Source organism: Ambystoma mexicanum, chromosome 5q (assembly GCF_040938575.1).
Source record: "Ambystoma mexicanum isolate Mex_15411 chromosome 5q, UKY_AmexF1_1, whole genome shotgun sequence".
NCBI lineage: Eukaryota > Metazoa > Chordata > Amphibia > Caudata > Ambystomatidae > Ambystoma > Ambystoma mexicanum.
The window spans coordinates 775,623,100-775,640,269 of record NC_090933.1 but is presented as its reverse complement, the minus strand read 5'-3'; the positions used below and the strand labels follow the sequence as shown (position 1 = coordinate 775,640,269).

The 17,170-nt window shown below is 44.8% G+C and overlaps 1 protein-coding gene across 2 annotated transcripts in view; it reads left to right on the top strand.

Annotated features, from left to right (window-relative positions):
* The window catches only part of TPD52 (tumor protein D52), a 472,585-nt gene extending 460,459 nt beyond the window's left edge, over positions 1–12,126 (top strand). For both annotated transcript variants that reach the window (XM_069621248.1, XM_069621249.1), the window contains one exon: positions 9,943–12,126. In XM_069621248.1, coding sequence (XP_069477349.1) covers positions 9,943–10,056 — 114 coding nt within the window. In that variant the 3' untranslated portion in view covers positions 10,057–12,126. The remainder of the gene's footprint in view (positions 1–9,942) is intronic.
* Positions 12,127–17,170: the final 5,044 nt, after the last annotated feature.

Sequence of the window (17,170 nt, the reverse complement as noted above, 5' to 3'; positions counted from 1 at the left end):
AGATCGTCTATTTTGGACTCTACGTCTCGTTCCTTCTGCTCTAGGTCTTGGAGCCGAGCTTCGTACTGCATGGTGATAATGTCCCCTGATTGCTGGACATTCTCCACGGCGTCCAGCCTATCTTCTACCTTGGCCATTTTTGATTGGAGGTCTGTTACAGTTTCTGTGAGGCTTGTCTTTATTGACCTGATCTCCCCGAGAAGGAGGCGAATGTCGGATTTTGTGGCACTATCACGGTCGTTACCTGGTATCTCCGAGGTGCTTTGCGCTTCATTCTGCTCCATTGCCCCGTTTGAGCGACTGAACCTGCGCAGCGTTGCCAGGGTGGCTGGATCCAGTTTGTGCGTGGAGTTTGGCAGGCGTTTGGTGTTGTCTTGGAATGGGTAGCTTTTCAAAGTATATCTCTATATTTTGTGCACACGTGTCGCAGTGGGTTGAGATAACTCTGCAAGGTTCTCTGGGCGTTGGGGCTTTGCGCCACTGTATGAGAGCGCTAGTGCTCTGTCCATGCGTGTCGCTGGGGGTCTCCGCCCAGCTTGTCGAAAGGTTTGGAGCCTGAATGGAGCCAGGTGCCAATTTGGGATGTGATGGCCACCGGTGCTTTATTATTTAAGTGCGTGAGAGTGTGGCTCTCATGCTGGCACAGTGAGCACCTGGGCTATGAGTATTTGGGGGCTCGAGTTTTGGTATTCTGTGGAGAGCTCTTCCCTGTGTCCTGCGCTCGCTGAACCAGCCCTGCAGGGTTCCCCCAGGTAACGCGGAACCGCAAGTCTTTCGCTACGTGTGTCGCCCCTGGCCTGATTGTTAAAGGGCATTCAGCGCGACCTGAGCCGGGAATCCGGGTAAGATGGGATGCGCGCCTCCAGCGGATCCGTGGGGGGAGGGGCGGATGGAGCTACGGGAGCCCGTTCCTCACTTTTATGGGCTTTCAATCGCGCCCTCCCGCACTCCTTACCGGGTATCCCTTGCGTTTCTTCTGCTGCGGCCGGTTTGTGGCTCGTGGCTGCAGGGCACTTCGCTCTCGCCCGCCTCGGGATGTTCTGAATCCTCGGCTTCGATTAGTCGGCCGCCATGTTTGTTGTTGGTGTGACGGCTTCGAGCGTTCTTCTTCCGGGACCGCGTTTACCGGGAAGACGCTTACGATTCTTCTCCAGACTTCCTCCGCTTCGTCCCTAAATGTTCATGTTCGGTCCCGTACACTTTTCGCGTTGCGTTGGGTCTTTCTTGGACGATTTTGTTCAGCATTCGTTGTCGCTGGAGAGGGAGACACGGGCTTAGGCTGCCTGCATGTCTGCGCTCCCTGGTACAAGCCTTTTTTTTAATACCGTTTCATCTGGTATGTTGAAAATGAGACCAAAGTAAATCATTGGAAAATATATATATATATGATAGTTGGCAGCTGCTACCTATACATTTGTGATAGTATTGTTACATTTGTGAATTGGAAATCTGAATCTAGAAGTCAAGAATGTAGAGGCATGTGGTACGGTGACACTGACCTATTGGCAATTTTGTATTACTCTTTTATTTTCTTCTGAAAATGTTGTCTTGGGTTGTAATGTTTGTAAATTATGGTTTTAATTTTAATTGATCTTGTTCTGTTCTAATTGGGGATACATTAGTTGATTACAATAATACTTTAAAGCCCTAAAGACATTCACAATAAGTAATTAGCGAATGTAAAACCCATAGAGTGAATCACATGTTGGCGTAAACAGAATTTAATTGGAGATTTTGTGAAATAGAATTACAAACACAAGTAAACAATATTGTCATTGGGAAGCCAATAATGAAGAGATTTGTAAAATTATAACACTAGAATCTGCATTAACTTTTAAGATTTGTATGTTCAAGTACAATGAAATCAACGCAGCGCTTATAGATGTTTACCTTTTTGATTGTTTTTGTTTTCCTACATTTTTGATAATGGAACTAGCAGGTCTGGTGTCATGGTAACCCATGCACAGCTTTTGTTTGATCCAAATACCTAGATATTTTCAGATCTAAACAGGACATAGATAAGGTAGTGTAATACAGACTCCAGAGGTACCTGTCATGATAAGACTGTAATCGTTCTAATTATGTTAGCAAATTACGTTAGTAACTAGTCATTGGATTCGCTGTAAACACCCTCAGATAAATGTCAGATTTCTGTTATAGCTAAACATACGCTGATTAAGTCTTTGAGACTTATTCTCACTTTTAGAATTTAGACTGAAGAATCTGCACCCACAGTTGGGACTTTTATTAGCTCAATATTATCTCAAATGATCTTTGTTCTCTCTGCATCTCTTTCTCACTTTAGTTAGGAGAGAGTAAACGTAAGCAGATTTACTGCAACAAAACACTTGACGTTCAGCGTGTGTGGGAAGTTATGACTATCTTAAATCTGTGTTGTAGATGTCCCCCATGATGTCATTTTGTATGCCATTGTGAATATCCCTTATGTGATATGGTGTATGTGCTCATGTGCTTTTCAACAGAGGTGATGGATGCACCAAGGGTTTTGTTACGGATTATTTTCTTTGGGCCCCCTAACCATGGCCATAGCCACTTTCCATGTTGCAACAATGACTTAAAAGGTTAAGGCCACTGGCCATGGCCTTTTACCATGGCTAGTGCCCAATCATATCTCACCTCACCTCTCTCTTAGCAAAGGCTTTTTTGTCATTGATTTTCATGGATTTTTGTTATGCTACATTTTGTTTGGGTCCACCTAACCATGGTCACTACCCCCTCCCTAGTACCAGCCATGCCTTCAGCCACTGCCCACTGCCAATGTCATAGATCCCACCTCACTGCAACGGCTCCAGTGGTCAAAGGACTTGTTTCTTTCCGTCCTTTTTTATTTCTGCAATAACAGTGAACAGCTTCTTCTCACGGAAATAATTCCTGCAATAATACATTGTGATTCCTGCAGCAAGTTAATGTTTTCTGATTACTGCTTAACAGGAAAACACCACTTCCCTTCCATTTGTGTTTTCCACCTTAACCTTTGCCATTGCCACCTTTCACACTCTAGTATGTATGATGCCTTTTTTTTCTGATTGCGTATTACCGGTTATTGTGCTAATCTTGAGTTTCCTGTGACATTCCCCTACTGAACAAAACTCTTTCTGCTTCAAACATGCTCCCAAGCTCCCAAAACTCACCCACTGCTCATGTTATGCTCATTCCCTTTCTCCACCAGTAGCCTGATATTAATGCCCCCTTTCTCCTCTGAATATTTTTTTTTTAGCACTTTTCATTTTCTGCTACCTTTGGTACTTCCGTGAGAATTCCTTGCATAGAGTTAAAAAAAAATTGAAAAATCGTAGCTTTTCATTCATGAAATTCCTCTCTCTGCTGCTAAGCACCATGTGAGATATATTTTTTTGTGAGCAGGGTGCACCCTTCTCCGTCAAATATTTTAAAAAGTACTTGCCGGATTTACTCAAAACTAGCAAAACGCACATCTGGGACGTTTTGTGTCCAACTTGTTTCTTATTTGGTGCAAATCCGTCCATCAGTTTTTGTGCTAGGGGTGTTAAATTGAAGCACATTTTCTCTGTGGGAAAATGAATGGGACTCAGTTAAAAATAACCCTTTTTTGTTTTCTTATTAGCTGTTCCTCCTTTTAACAAGCTTGCTCCAAACGTTCGTGTCTAGGAGGGGGGACGACAGGTACATCTTTTCTTTGTGGAAAGTTTCATCCAAATCTATCCAGCAAATTAAAAATAATTAGCAGTAGAATTTTGGGAAAAGTCTATGTACACAGCTTAAACTAAACCATAGGGCAGCGTCATAGAACACTTACACATACCAAAATATAATTTGCAGAAATATTTAATGTATTACAATATATGGATGGAAATGTTTTCCTTTGCACAAAAGAAAAATACAACAGTCGATTCCAGCATTGAAATTATACGGTCTACAGATTGCATAGGCAGGAATTAAACCAGATGTTGTGTGGTTTCAGACGTATGACATGTGATAGGATTCCTGAGATTAATGGTCAGTCTCCAAGTTAAGGCACTATCTGTTGGGTGTCCTGACCCACGTTTAAGCTATCATGCTGCAACATTTGGTGCTGTGGGCTTAGAAAATTCAAGATGGCGGAAAACCCACATGTGCGCTGAAATCCAGGAAAGCTGCGCAGTTTGTGCGCACACTAAAATGGTTGCCTGATCTTGCCACCCACCAGTGCGAGAATGAAAGGCTGGGTTGCCATGAGGGAAATGGGTCGCCAAAGGAAAAACAGTAGCGCCGGTTAGCTTCAAAGCGCTTTAAAACCACCATTGGACTACCCGCACAGTAGTCTGAAACCATTGGGAGTGGCAATGCTGATTGCCAAAAGCAAACCCATAACTGTTGGGAATTCATTTTCTTAAATCCCAAAAATGGGTGCAGTACCAGTACTCACCACTATCCAAAAGCCAGCAGTTTAAAACCACCCTGTGTTTCTCTGAAGGCAAGCCAAAGTGCCTATTTCAAACATTGCAATATGTGCAAAATATTCACTGAACACCAGCAGACATTTGGTAGAATGGAGTTTTGTGTGCCTACAAAATCTGGGAAATGAAGAGCCCAGAACAATGCTTATAACAGAACTGGCTGAGCTATGGAGTCAGCAGTTTAAGTTGCACTGGATTGAAAGACACTAAAAAAAAAAATCTAAATGTTTAAATTGACTGAGTGACCTACTTTTGAGTGTCACATGGGTTGCAATTGTTTAAATGTCATAGTTTTGCACTTAGAATCAGCATTCTAGCTGCATGTGTAAAATTGCAAGTTAATTTAAAAAGCAACAAATAACATGACAGTAGCTGAAAGTCTGGCTTAAGGAACTGAATTCTGCCTGGCAACTACCCCCATCAGGAGGGAAACTTGAGTCACCACTGTGTTCCCAGGCCAACCTTCCTTTTGCTGCCCACACTAAGGATATGCCATCTATCTGATAATTGAATTATCTGTGCTCTGCAAGAGAGTGAACAAAGCCCTCTTCACTCAGGCAAAGGTTTTTATTACCGCAGTCGTAAATTGTAGCTTCCTCTTGGCAGGAGCTGGGAGGAGCACTGCCTGTGAGAGCAAGCTGGCTTGGCAGAAACTGGAAAGACTGGTTTCTATACCATGTGACCTGGGAAACCACACCCCTTTGGAGCCAGAACATAACTTTAAAAAGATGAATAACTCATAGAGCGGACATGTGAAAATTTTATAAATGATACCATAATTCTTGTGATTTTTCTGCCCACATTTTAAGAGGTTTTTCGACCCGGTGGCATGTTCAGGGGGGTTTTAGCGGAAAAGTGGATATTACTCTAAATGTATGCATGTTAAAAATCTGAAACTTCATCAGTTAATGTCCCTACTCCCTGCACACATGTATGTAAAGTTGGGTCAATGTCAGAAATTGCAAAATCAGTTAAAAAGTGAAATATGTGCCATTTCTGAATGCAAGCTCCCAGGAAGAGCAGAGTTTGAACAGGGTATACCTCCTGTAATGCATGATGGGTGCATATGATTTTAAAACAATATGTACCTCTGCAAATATGTATTTGTTTCAAATCTAGATTTGTGTGTAAGTTGACAGGAGGAGTGGACTTTCTGCAGGCTGTAAAATGACATCACTCTGACTCACAGTTCATTCCCCAATCAAATGATAAATGGAAGTTTGACCAATTAGAAGCTGAGAGAGAGGTAGGGTCAGTGATGCTAGAACACACCCACATTCTAAACACATAAAAGCAGACAGACAGGACAGATAGGGACCCTTCCAAATCCATCTGCAGCGGGACGCTCTGCCGGAAAAATCCATACTTACCTCCATCAACCTCCAGAAAGCCAAACTAGAGACTTCAATCTATCCAGAACTAGAGACCAGACCAGAGGGAGAAAGCAGTGCTGTACCCAGAGAGAAAGCAGTGCTGTGCCCAGAGAGAGTGACCAGAGCCCAGTCTAAAACCCTGACCAGATCCGTGATGAGGCCCATTTAATTCAAGAATATAGTGTGAGTACCCAGCAGAACTGTGTAGAACCAATCTCTTAGTTTAAATTCATCTAATTCAATCTATTTAACCTAAGTAGAACTGCCTCCTAGCTGTCACCTGTCATTTCTAGTTGCAAGCTGCACTTGTCATTTTGAGCTTTTGAAATTTGCAAACCCAAAAACGACCTTTATTAAATCGCTCATATCTCCGCGACCGTTTGGGCTAGAGACTTGCAGTAACTTTCCTCTGATAGCTTAGAATCGTAGCTTTGAATCGCACCAAGAAAAGCATTCCTACCCCTTATCGCATCCGCGAATTTTACCGCGATTTGCAATTTCTTCACATGTAAAAACTGCTGCTGCTTGCCTTCCATTTGCCAGAAATTCGTTTAACCTGCTAACTATCCCTGCATCATTGCTAGTGTGAGCCTGGACTAATATTAACTAGATACCACTCACCCTGAACCTCTGAAAGGGAATTAAAAGCGTTTCCAGCATATTTCTCATTCATTGCCAGCACATATCAAAGCAATTTGGGCCTGTGATTTCAAAACTCCTATCTGTTTTCTGTTGTCTAAGCTTGCTGGATTGAGCTGATTACATTGATTGCATTTCTGAGAACTGTGTGCTTTCCTCCCATTTCCTTGCATTGCATAAAGAGGGGGGGAGTGAATAGCCAGAGAAAAGTGATTACATTGTTTGGTTGAAATCATATTGAGTATTTTCTGTACTGCATTCATTGAATATTGCATCCACCTGAGCTTACATAAAGCATCCTCTACCACATTATACTTTTGTTCCTATTTACCAGTGTGCTATCTTATCCATTTCCTGTCAACTCATTAGTGATTATAAAGAAGTGTGCTAGTGCCAGATTCTCCGTTGTTGATCTTTATCATATCAGATTAAGTGTGCTATTCAATTATTAATTTATCATAAAGCGTGATATATATATCTATTTTAATTTATCAAATAAACCTTTTAAACTTGCAAAACAGAACTACTTCTTGGCTCAGTGGGGTCAGGGGGATTCCAAGAGAGGGGTGTTATATAGGGGTAGTCATCCAGAACGCATGAACTGGACCTAAAGATATATCAATAAGGGTTTTCATTCAGTATTATAGACTAGGCGTTGACTTAGCTGTAGTGTTGAATTGAATCCTCTTACATATCTTACTTACTCTTTGGCTCCCATTTACAATTGGGTAATGGATAAGCTGAACAACTAAATGTTCTAAGAGGTGCCACAAAAAAATCAGCATGTACCTCTGTTCTCAAAGTGTAAGAATGGATAACTTAAATTGGATAATGGTAGATCTAAATAACTACTAGTCCTTAGCCAGTATTCCCTAATCTAACCCACAGTCCCAGGGATATAACAGCTAGAGATATAGACCATAGCTCACTTTTTGACTTCAGACCCAGGGGTACCGTGCTCAGCAAGCTTCTTCACTAATGCCTACCTGCCATTATGTATTCTCTCTTTTACATATGGGCATTGCCGTGACGCTCCTATCATCAAGTATTCCTTACCCCTTGGTTGAGGTCTTTATCAGGCTGTGTTATTTTCACCCACCATCCTGGTGCCTCCCTCCCGAGCCGTGGCTAGCAGCCTTTTAAAAATATATATTTGTATTTATAACACCTGGATGGCTAGCAGGCTTAGCAGTTTCTTGGTTTATCCTTCTGAATCTCTAACTCCGGGAGGGTCTGAGATACAGCCCTCGGCAGGCTTGCAGTTTCCTTTAACTGGCTCTGGTTTCCTTTAACTGGCTCTGGTTTCAGCCAGGGTCTGGGGGAAGATTCCTCAGCAGGCTTGTAACTCCTTTCCTCCTCTTAATGTGGTCCCAGTCATTGTCTGAAATATACGCCTTAGAAGGCTTGTTGTGCTCTCTCCTTCTTGCGCCTTCATGTCTCCTTCCATCCCCAGGTCAGTAGTGGAGACTCTCTCATCCTGTCAGGGTCCTTCAATGTTTTTAAAGTTCTCCTGAGCATGTCCTCTGGTTGGTGCTCTGTGTGCCTCATTCATTCGTGATAGATCATGCTTCATTGCCCGCATGTTCTCTGATGTTTCTCAGATTCCAGTTAGGACTGTCAACTGTGGGTCCTTATTCTTTGCCCCTAGTTGATTGGCTGTAATATTGTATCAGTCAGGTATAAGTGCCTCGTTGTAGACAAGGTGCTTTAAGGAAGAGTTTGTTTGTGGAACTCTTCTTGGATTTAGACTTCCACTTTTTTGGGTAATCTTCTCAACTTCCGGGAAATCCTCAAGGGAGTAAGTTAACACACAGCATCCCTCCCCACTTCTCTGCGTTAAAGGGGTTCCTCCCCTTGGTCAAGATTCCTACAACATGGGCAAAACCATGTTGGTTCTTCATGGATCCGTTTGGAGAATTGCCTACACAGTATGGGTAACTCAAAAGGAGACATATCTAAGCAAAGCAGTAAAAATGTATCTGTAGTAACACAGCGTCAATGCCTGGGTTCCTAATCTAAAAGACTGAAGATCCAAAGTCCATTCCCAAGCTAGTTAACAAACAAGTGTCCCAAGTATCCTCATAGGACAGTGTTCAGCCGAACAAGCCTCAATGAGTCGAGTGCCCCTGCAGAGTTCTTTAATGATGGTCGATATCTTGTCATGACTGATTCGAAGTCCAGAATGGGGTTGTGATCCTGGCTTATTGTGATAATGGTGATGCCTGCTAATGATGTCGGTGACCGGCTACGAAGTTGCAATGGCCACATGTAGGTATCAGGCAAGTCCTTAAGCTACCTCACCCTAGTGGTGATCAAAGCGCTATAAAGCAAGAGGTAGCCCCCACCTTGGTTGGTTTGCCAATTTCTTGGCCTTCTACCTGGATCTGATCCCACTCTCTTTGGCAACCCACTTTTCGTTGGCTGGTGGTCTTACCCTTCAACAAGTATCTGGACTGTAGTTTCTGGAGAATTATGGATGTGGGGGCCCCAGGCAGCGGTCCTCGCCACCTTGCTTATCCTTGTAATCTGTCTTTCCTGACGTTCTGACCCCTCCAGCTTTGCCAGCTCCCTCTCTCTCCCTAGCTGTGGTTGGCCACCTTGCCATGGCCAATGCAAATTCTGTGTTGCTTTGTCTTTTAATGCTCGTTTTTCACCCACTGCCTGGCCCTATTGGCTTGTTCAATTCCGTTTCTGCTTTACTTTCCCCCCTGATAGCCTGCCTCTCCCTAGCAGGCCCTTTTGGCTTAGCCCAATACGGATCTGCTTGGCCATTTCACATTCTCTCACTAGTTGGCCCTATTGGCTTGGCTACCTCCTTTTCCTCCAGCTTCGCTTACTCCTATGTGGCTTACTTAGCATGGCCATCTCCTACTTCGCTAATCTCCAGTTCATTGGGGATAATGAGGGCTTGAAATCATGGAAGAGCTTCCATTCCCATTTCTTAATTTAGGATTGGTGTTTGCCACCTCTCCAGATGAGTATACTCCCATCCTTCTTAAACATAGGTGTGGTGTGTTCTCGAATCCTTTGGATCAGCCCTTGTCCAGGCCTTCCAGGTTAAGCTCCGGCAGGCGTGCTATGTCACCTGGGCCAGTGCACTGCCTGCCTAAATTCATGGAGAATTGGCTATCTCGTCTAACTGCATTCCTATACCCAAACTTGGATCTTCTCCTCTAGTGTGTAGGAGACACATTTCTCCATGGGGTTGATCTGGCTCTCCTGGTGATCTAGACTACCAAGGTCCTCCTAGAGGCTCCGCGAATACAACCTCATCACAGCCAAAATATTTTTTCTTCCAAGGTCAACAAGTGAGAAAAATATGGATAGAATCAAAAGCTAGTGTATGCATATTGCAAACTACTTTAAAATATCTTTTGTTTCCTTAGTACTTTTTCTTTAACTACAACTTGCCTGTACCGTTTGTAGCATTATCCAGGTGTTTCCTGTTCCTGCGATGTGTGTTTAATAATGCCATATGATTTTTGTTGTTGTAGACTAAAGTTGGTGGGACCAAGCCGGCTGGTGGTGATTTTGGGGACGTCTTGAACTCTGCTGCCAACGCCAGTGCCACTGAGCCTCTCACAGAACACCACCAGGAAACCCAGTGAATTCGCTTTTGTTTCCTTCTACCCATGTGCTGCAAAGACCTAAAGAAAAACAAGTTCCAGTCTTTGCTACCATGTTTCATCAGATATGGACTTTTGCTTTTATACTCTGCATTACATTATTTCACTTGAGTAAGATATTCTGCTGCTTAAACATACAGCCTCATTACGAATGTGGTGGTAAGCAGTAAAGTTGGTGGTAACCCCGTTACTGCCAACTTTACCACTACACCAAAGTACGGGTTTGGGCCTGGAGTAGAGGATTTGCCTACAGGGAAATGCTGGAGGTAAATCCTCACACTCACTGGCAAATAATCTTCAGAATCGGCAGAATTACTGTGTCGGAAATTCTGCTGCAGTAATTCCACCAAAAAAGCCCCATTGGGTCCAGTGGACCCAAAATAAATGGGGAATTACACCACCACTTGTAATCAGGCGGTAATCCCGCCTGACCAAGTGGCGGTAACAGTAATTTGTTGGGGTGATTTTTGGACGGATTTATAGCCGAATTACTGTCTCACTCGTAATGAGGCCAATCATTTCCTTTGCCAGTTGTATACATCTTTGCCTAAATGTTTGTAGAGCGGGATTTTCCCTTAAATATGTTTACTTGGTTCACACCAGCTTCACACTGAAAGCCTTTGAATTGTTCTGAAGAAATAATCAAAAGGACAATGCAGTCTGATTTTTCCCGTACCTTGGTCGTTATTTTTCAGTTTTTCCTTTGTTGTAAAAGTGTCAACACTGTATCTTGTATATTATTTTCATTTCTGCAGCGAATTTAATGCGAAGATGAATATTTGCCAAGTATAACTACAGTATTCCCAAAATGGACAGAACTGTTACATTCATTTTTTAAATCTTTCGCTAATATTTCCCAGTGGCACCCTTCTTAGTGGCTTTCTCTGGTTGCAAAGAACAGTGCCAATGCACACCAAATCAGCCCTATCAAATCTGCCTTGATTGGCGTTTCTTCAGTGAACAAAATAGTATATCATAGATCCTACCGTTGTCTGATTTTTCCATCACAGGTGGCATGCTCGTGGGTAACATTATGTGAGAAATGCCCTCATTAATCCTATATGTCCTTAAGTTCAGACTTCTTACGATTTTCTTCTTAAAAGACTACTGAATTTCACTTTCTGAGGGGTCACTATAGTCATTGTAAATTGTATTGACACAATGCTGTATTTTGATCTTGGGCGTGGTCTGCTACTATGTTGTGCTGATGCTACTGATCTTAGAGGAAGGCACGCCGTGTTTTTATTTCATAGACATTTGCATGCAGGACATAGGATACAAGGAAGCACCCAGACGGAATATATTGAAATGTGTGAACACGAGGCATCAAGACTGGAGAAAGATGCACAATTTGGAGTTTATGTGGACATACAGCTGCACATTCAACCTGTGTGCATACCAGTTGTAGCTTCCTGACGTTTCAATAATGACGTTCTAAGAAAACTACTGCACCATGGAACATAGCACTGTGCACCCGTTCCTATTTGTAATTGTACACTTGTTTAGATGTAGCAGAAATTACTTTTGGGGGGGTCCGGGCACAACGCATTTAAACCTCTAGGACATCCTGCTATAAAAATTAAAATGCATTTATGTTTGCCTGAAAATAGTATTATGTACATGTGAGCACATGACTCCCACATTCTTAATTTGCCTAGTCTTTATCTGAGTGGGAGTATATGCAACCAACCTTTTAAAAGAGCCATGGATATTGATGTGCATTTTTCATATTTTGAGCACTTGTCACAATTGTTAGGTTGCCTTTGTTGTCATAGCACACGCCAGTGTTTTTTTCACGTAGGTCACTTTCTTATTTTTTTGTTTCTTATACCAATTGTGGTCCTGCCATTTTTTAAAAATAGGTGCTGTTATTTGCAGACATGTGAACAGAACTTTATATCTTGCCATTAAAAAGACATTCGTTTTTACTGTGATCAAGCCACATTCAAATCTTCACATCATGTTGGTTGTTAATGTTAGATGTGGTTACAGAACTTCCGATTTAAGAGAAATTATGTTTTATGCCCGCTTAATAAATTCTTTACTTGGTCATTTTGTAGTTCCTGTGGTTAATCAGTATTGTCACCTATTCACATGTGTGCATGCAAGATGTCTCATATAGTCTATGAGGATTTTCAGAACTTTGCCATTCTCTTGTTGAGATGTCCTACTTTTTACACATCTGTGGCTACAGAGTTGAAGACTGGAAACCTCATGTATTCTTTCTAACATTGAAAAGAGATTGCAGGCTTGATGGGAGTGGGATGTTTCATCAGGAAGCCACAAGAGGCTGGTCGGAACCAGTCAAAGGGATTGCTTCTACTGCGCGTCAGAGGATCCATCACATTACATCACCATGAACCTCATATTGTCTTCTAAAACTTAAGGCCTGGGCCCTTTTTCAGTGTGGCTAAAGTGAGCTGCTGACGAAGGCGCTGGGTGCTTTGCTGTCAGGGAGGGCAGCAGCTGGTGTTTTCAGGGCTGATATATTTTCATTCTGTAATTAACAGCAACAGTGGCAACATAACAGAGGGAGGAGCTGCATGATCTGACCTGTCCATAGGCAATGGCCCCCACACGTGTCCCTCTGACTTCCAGGGAGTAGCCTTTGCGCATCTCTTACACCCTCCGTGAAATTAGCATCTTTGTTGGCCAATGCTGATCCGTAGAAAGCAATTCTCCCAGGTTTAACAGTTTGTGTCCTTCTTGTCAAAGTTCCAAAAGTCTCTCAAGTTTATAGAAATAAAGTCTCAAGTTCCTGAAAACTGTCCAAGATGTCGTAGATGGAGGGATACTTATTGGGCCCCTCTGGCTCTCTTGGGTGTCTCTGTCCCATTGTCTCACTTATTTTCCCTGGGGTATTGTTGACCCCTCTTTACATATGCCTCTCTTGTCTCTCGGTAGTCTCTGTTAGCCATTTGGCTGATTACAACATTCGTTTTTCTTGTGCTCCCGTAACCCTTATCCTTACTTGTTTCTTTCTCTCTCTCCAGGCCTTTATGCCCCTCGTATGAAGTTAGGGAAGAGGTATTAAAAAACTGTTTCGCTTTGACAGTTCATGCAGCATGTCTGTATGTGCGAGGGGGATGCTCCTGAGCCTCCTCACCCATAGTCAGGGCAGGCAGGAGCAGGGCGTTACAGCACTCTCACGCAGGACCCTGGACGGATGTGCAGGAACCAGGAAGCTTTTGCTTCCTGATTCCTGTTCATGATGCAGCAGCTAGAGCTCTGGGGAAGAAACCTCAGGACGGGGGCAGAAGGTAAGTTTATGTTCATTTATTTTTTATTTATTTATGTTTATGGATGCGTGTATGCTTGTGTTATGAGTGAGTGTATGATGATGGGTGTGAATGATAGAGTGCTAGCTGTGTGAATGTGTGTGTGTGTGTGTGTGTGTGTTGACGTTGGTCCATGGAGCTGACTTTGGTGAGTGGGGGGAGGGTTTTAAAACAAAGGCATTTTAAAAATGCCCCCACCTGCCAAAATCAGCTCTCCTTCTGAGGCGCTGTGAGGCCCATAGGACAAGGATGACATCTTTTTACTAGACATCTATCATAGATGTCCAGTAAAAAATACCATGCCCGCTTCCTAGGCCCCACCAGCGCCAATTGCAAACTGTTTGGCTTTTTACCCAAAGATTTTTTAAAGTATGCTCTAAAATGCAACATTTGAACCCAATATTTAAAAAATATTCCCGGGGGTCAAACCCCTCCCCCCGAACCACCTTGATTGGCTCGGGCTCCCTCGCTACACTAGGTTGCTGTGGCATATCTGGGAGAAATAATTATGCCTGTCCACTTAAAAATTCTCCAGCTGGCACTGGCCCCGGGACTGTGCTGGGAGCGGGGTGGGGCGAGCCCAGGTACTGTGGTGGGAGCAGTATGGGGGTAGCCATGGCATATTGATGTGAGCAGGTACTGTGGTGTGGTGGGGTGGGGAGAGCCCAGGGACTGGGTTAGGAGTGGGATGAGAGAGCTGAAAGACAGTGATGGGAGCAGATGGGGGAGCCCACCCTATACTGGGAGTAGGGTGCCGTGATGGAGCGCGATAGTTCATAGCCATTTGGAGTTAACGTCCATTTGGCATTTCTGGGGGGACCTGGCCTGCCCACATTTTGCTCAGGGGGTTGGGGGGCAGGCAAAAAAGTTTGAAGACCACTGGGTTAGGGTAATACTTCCTTCTCCCTCTTTCACTCTCTGGTCTCTCTGCCCCGCTCCACTATGAGCAATACGGGTACCTTCTATGTCATAGGGATTGCTCCAGTGAGATGGCATCAGCTCGATAGCAGTGACGTTCTCCACAGCTTTCTGGCGTTTTCCTGTCCAGAAACAAGTGAGCTATGTGTTCCGCTCTTCTCAGCGTTTCTCTGCTTGATTCCTTCGTTGCAACCTGAGGATTCCTTCCTCCCTTGCATTCTGGGTTCAGCGTTTGTTTCTTGGGCACCGGGCATGATCACGTCTCCAGATAAGTCCGGCTCTGCACGGCTTTGGCTCTGTGCTGGATCAGAAAGCATCTCTCTCCTTCCTGGGCATCTCTCCGTCGGACGCTCGCCTATGTGGATTGCTTCTCCTCCATTCAAGGGTGATCACGCCTTTATTGTCGCTCCGTGACCAAAAGGAGGAGTGTTGTTTATTTTCAGCTGTCCAGCCCACAGAGAGACTAGCATTGTCTTGAACCAGACAGCCAAAGGCACTTTCAGTGTTATTGTGAGTCCCACAGTTAAATGTATCATCAGTTTCCCATTATGCAGATTATGCTTTAGTTGTAGGGTAGTGATTGTGAGTGCAATGTCACATTTGATGTCACTATGGAACCTTAATGGCGTCTTCTGGAAACCAGTTCCAGGAGGGAGGTGACCAGCCTGGGTGGTGGGCACTGGTGACCTGCTGGGCCCCTGTCTGTACCCGACAACCAAGACTGTGTGGCCAGAGCCAATAAAGAACTCACATCTGAAACCTACAACTGAGTCACTGTGTCTGCTTGGCTCTAGGTACAGGCCATATGAGACCATATTAAGCAATGCGTCTCGCTGGCGCTGCATACCTGGTTTTCCTGAGGGAGGTGTGGTTGACGCCAGACTGTCTTGAGTCGTGCAGGTAGTGTAACGTAAGAAACCAACCCAGGACTCACCAGGGTGTGACTGGAGAGTCCTAAATCAGCTCTCCACGCCACAGGATAGCTCTTCCCAAGATTTACATGGCTCAGAAACAGTGCAAGTACTGACTGGGAAGGCCAGGTGGTGTCTTTCAGTTCGAACCTCCAAGCAGATAGTGGGTGAAAGCTGGACTTCAGTAGAAGGAATAGTCCTGATGACAGCTGGATTTCAGGAGGAGTGTTCCGGGTGGTGTCCCTGCCGACAAGCAGGGTACCCAGCAAGCATCCAAGGCTGGATAGGGATGGCAAGGAATGAGGCAGAGAAAAGAAAGAGAGGCAAAAGGACAGAGCGGACTAAGAAGGAGGGACAGCAGAGCAAAGGAAAACGGGGGCAACAGGGCAGGACCTAAGGGGAAGGCAACAGGCAGGCCTACTGGGAGGAAGGGATCAAGGCGAGGCAAAGAGTAGCAAGGAACCAGGGCACAAGGCAAGGAACACTGGACAGAGCCCAAGGCAAAGACACAGAATATTCTGGAGCGCAATAAGGAGGAAGGGATTCAAACTCGTTAAGTCGCGAGGATGCTGGGCACTACGGGAGCATAAATAGTGCCAGCACCAAAACGAGGCTTGGACCGCAAGCCATCATTGGCAAGTGCTAGTAACACCACGCATGCGCAGACCGACGAGCACGGCAACCCACGCATGCCTGATGAGTCCAACATGGCTGCGTCCACGGGATGCCTTGACCCCGAGAAGCGGATCCGAGGGTAACGCAACACGGGTAGAGGGGCCATACCCCAGCCAAAGAGCGGAAACAGAGAGGGACGGGAAGGAAGACCACTGGAGGTAAGTGTTCCCGAGTGAGAGGCAGCCCGCAGGTAAGGCAGTGCAACACTATGCCCCCTTGCAGGAAGACCAGATGCACCAGGCTTCCACGGATGCCGGAGAAAGAACTCCTGCACCAGGCGTGGGGCGTGCACATGCGAGCAAGGTTCCCAAAAGCAATCAAAAGCTGGGTAGCCCGCCCAATCCACCAAATACTGGAGAATCCCACACCTGAAACAAGAGTCACAAATCTCCTGCACCTCATATTCCAGAGAACTACAGAGCAACAAAGTACCTGGGCGCGGACAAACTCGCCCAAAGGCATCTTGGACATATGGCTGAAGAAGGGAGACACGAAAGGCAGGATGTATGTGCCAGGATGGAGGAAGCTGAAGCCGATAAGCCAGAGGACATGTGAGGCATCATATGAAACGAAATTTCGTCCACTAGCCAGCTAACCACAAACTGCAGCTGCCCTGCCAGGTAATATGATTCAAAGTGGGGCAGTAGGATGCCACCATCACTGGGAGTCCCTATGCAAGGTACGCAATTCAATCCTATTCCCTACTCATCCCCCCAGAAATGACCGCCCCGCCGAATCCAGCTCCGTGAAGTATATTTTGGGTATTTTGTAGGGTATGTTAGCAAAGTGGTATAGTAGGCGGGGCAGCACTACCATTTTTAGAAGGGCAGCTTTGCCTGCTACAGACAGGAGCAACTGCTTCCAGAACTGCATGGACCTTATGGCGCTGTCTAGGGCCCTAAGTGTGCTGTGCCTGTGTGAGGAAATAAAATCATGCCTGGCATTGAACCCCAGATATCTAAATGTATCTGCTTTCCATTGCTATCCCAGGTCAGGTAACTGGTCGCGGTGCAAGCCAATTAGATCTGCCAGCGGGAACAAGCAGGACTTGTCTCAGTTTATATGGATGCCCGAAAGCTCCCCAATCTATGATGTCTAAAATGTGAGGGAGGTTCTCCTCAGGGGTGTTGACATAGAGAAGCATATCTTCTGTGTACATCTAGATTATGTGTCTAGCTCCATTAATGAAAATCCTTGCCTCAGCATACTCTGACCTTAAGAACACAACAAGTGGTTCCAGGGCAAGAATAAACATAATCTGGGACAACGGACATCCCTTCTTGGTGCCCTTGTGCAATTCCCAGGCTCCAGAAA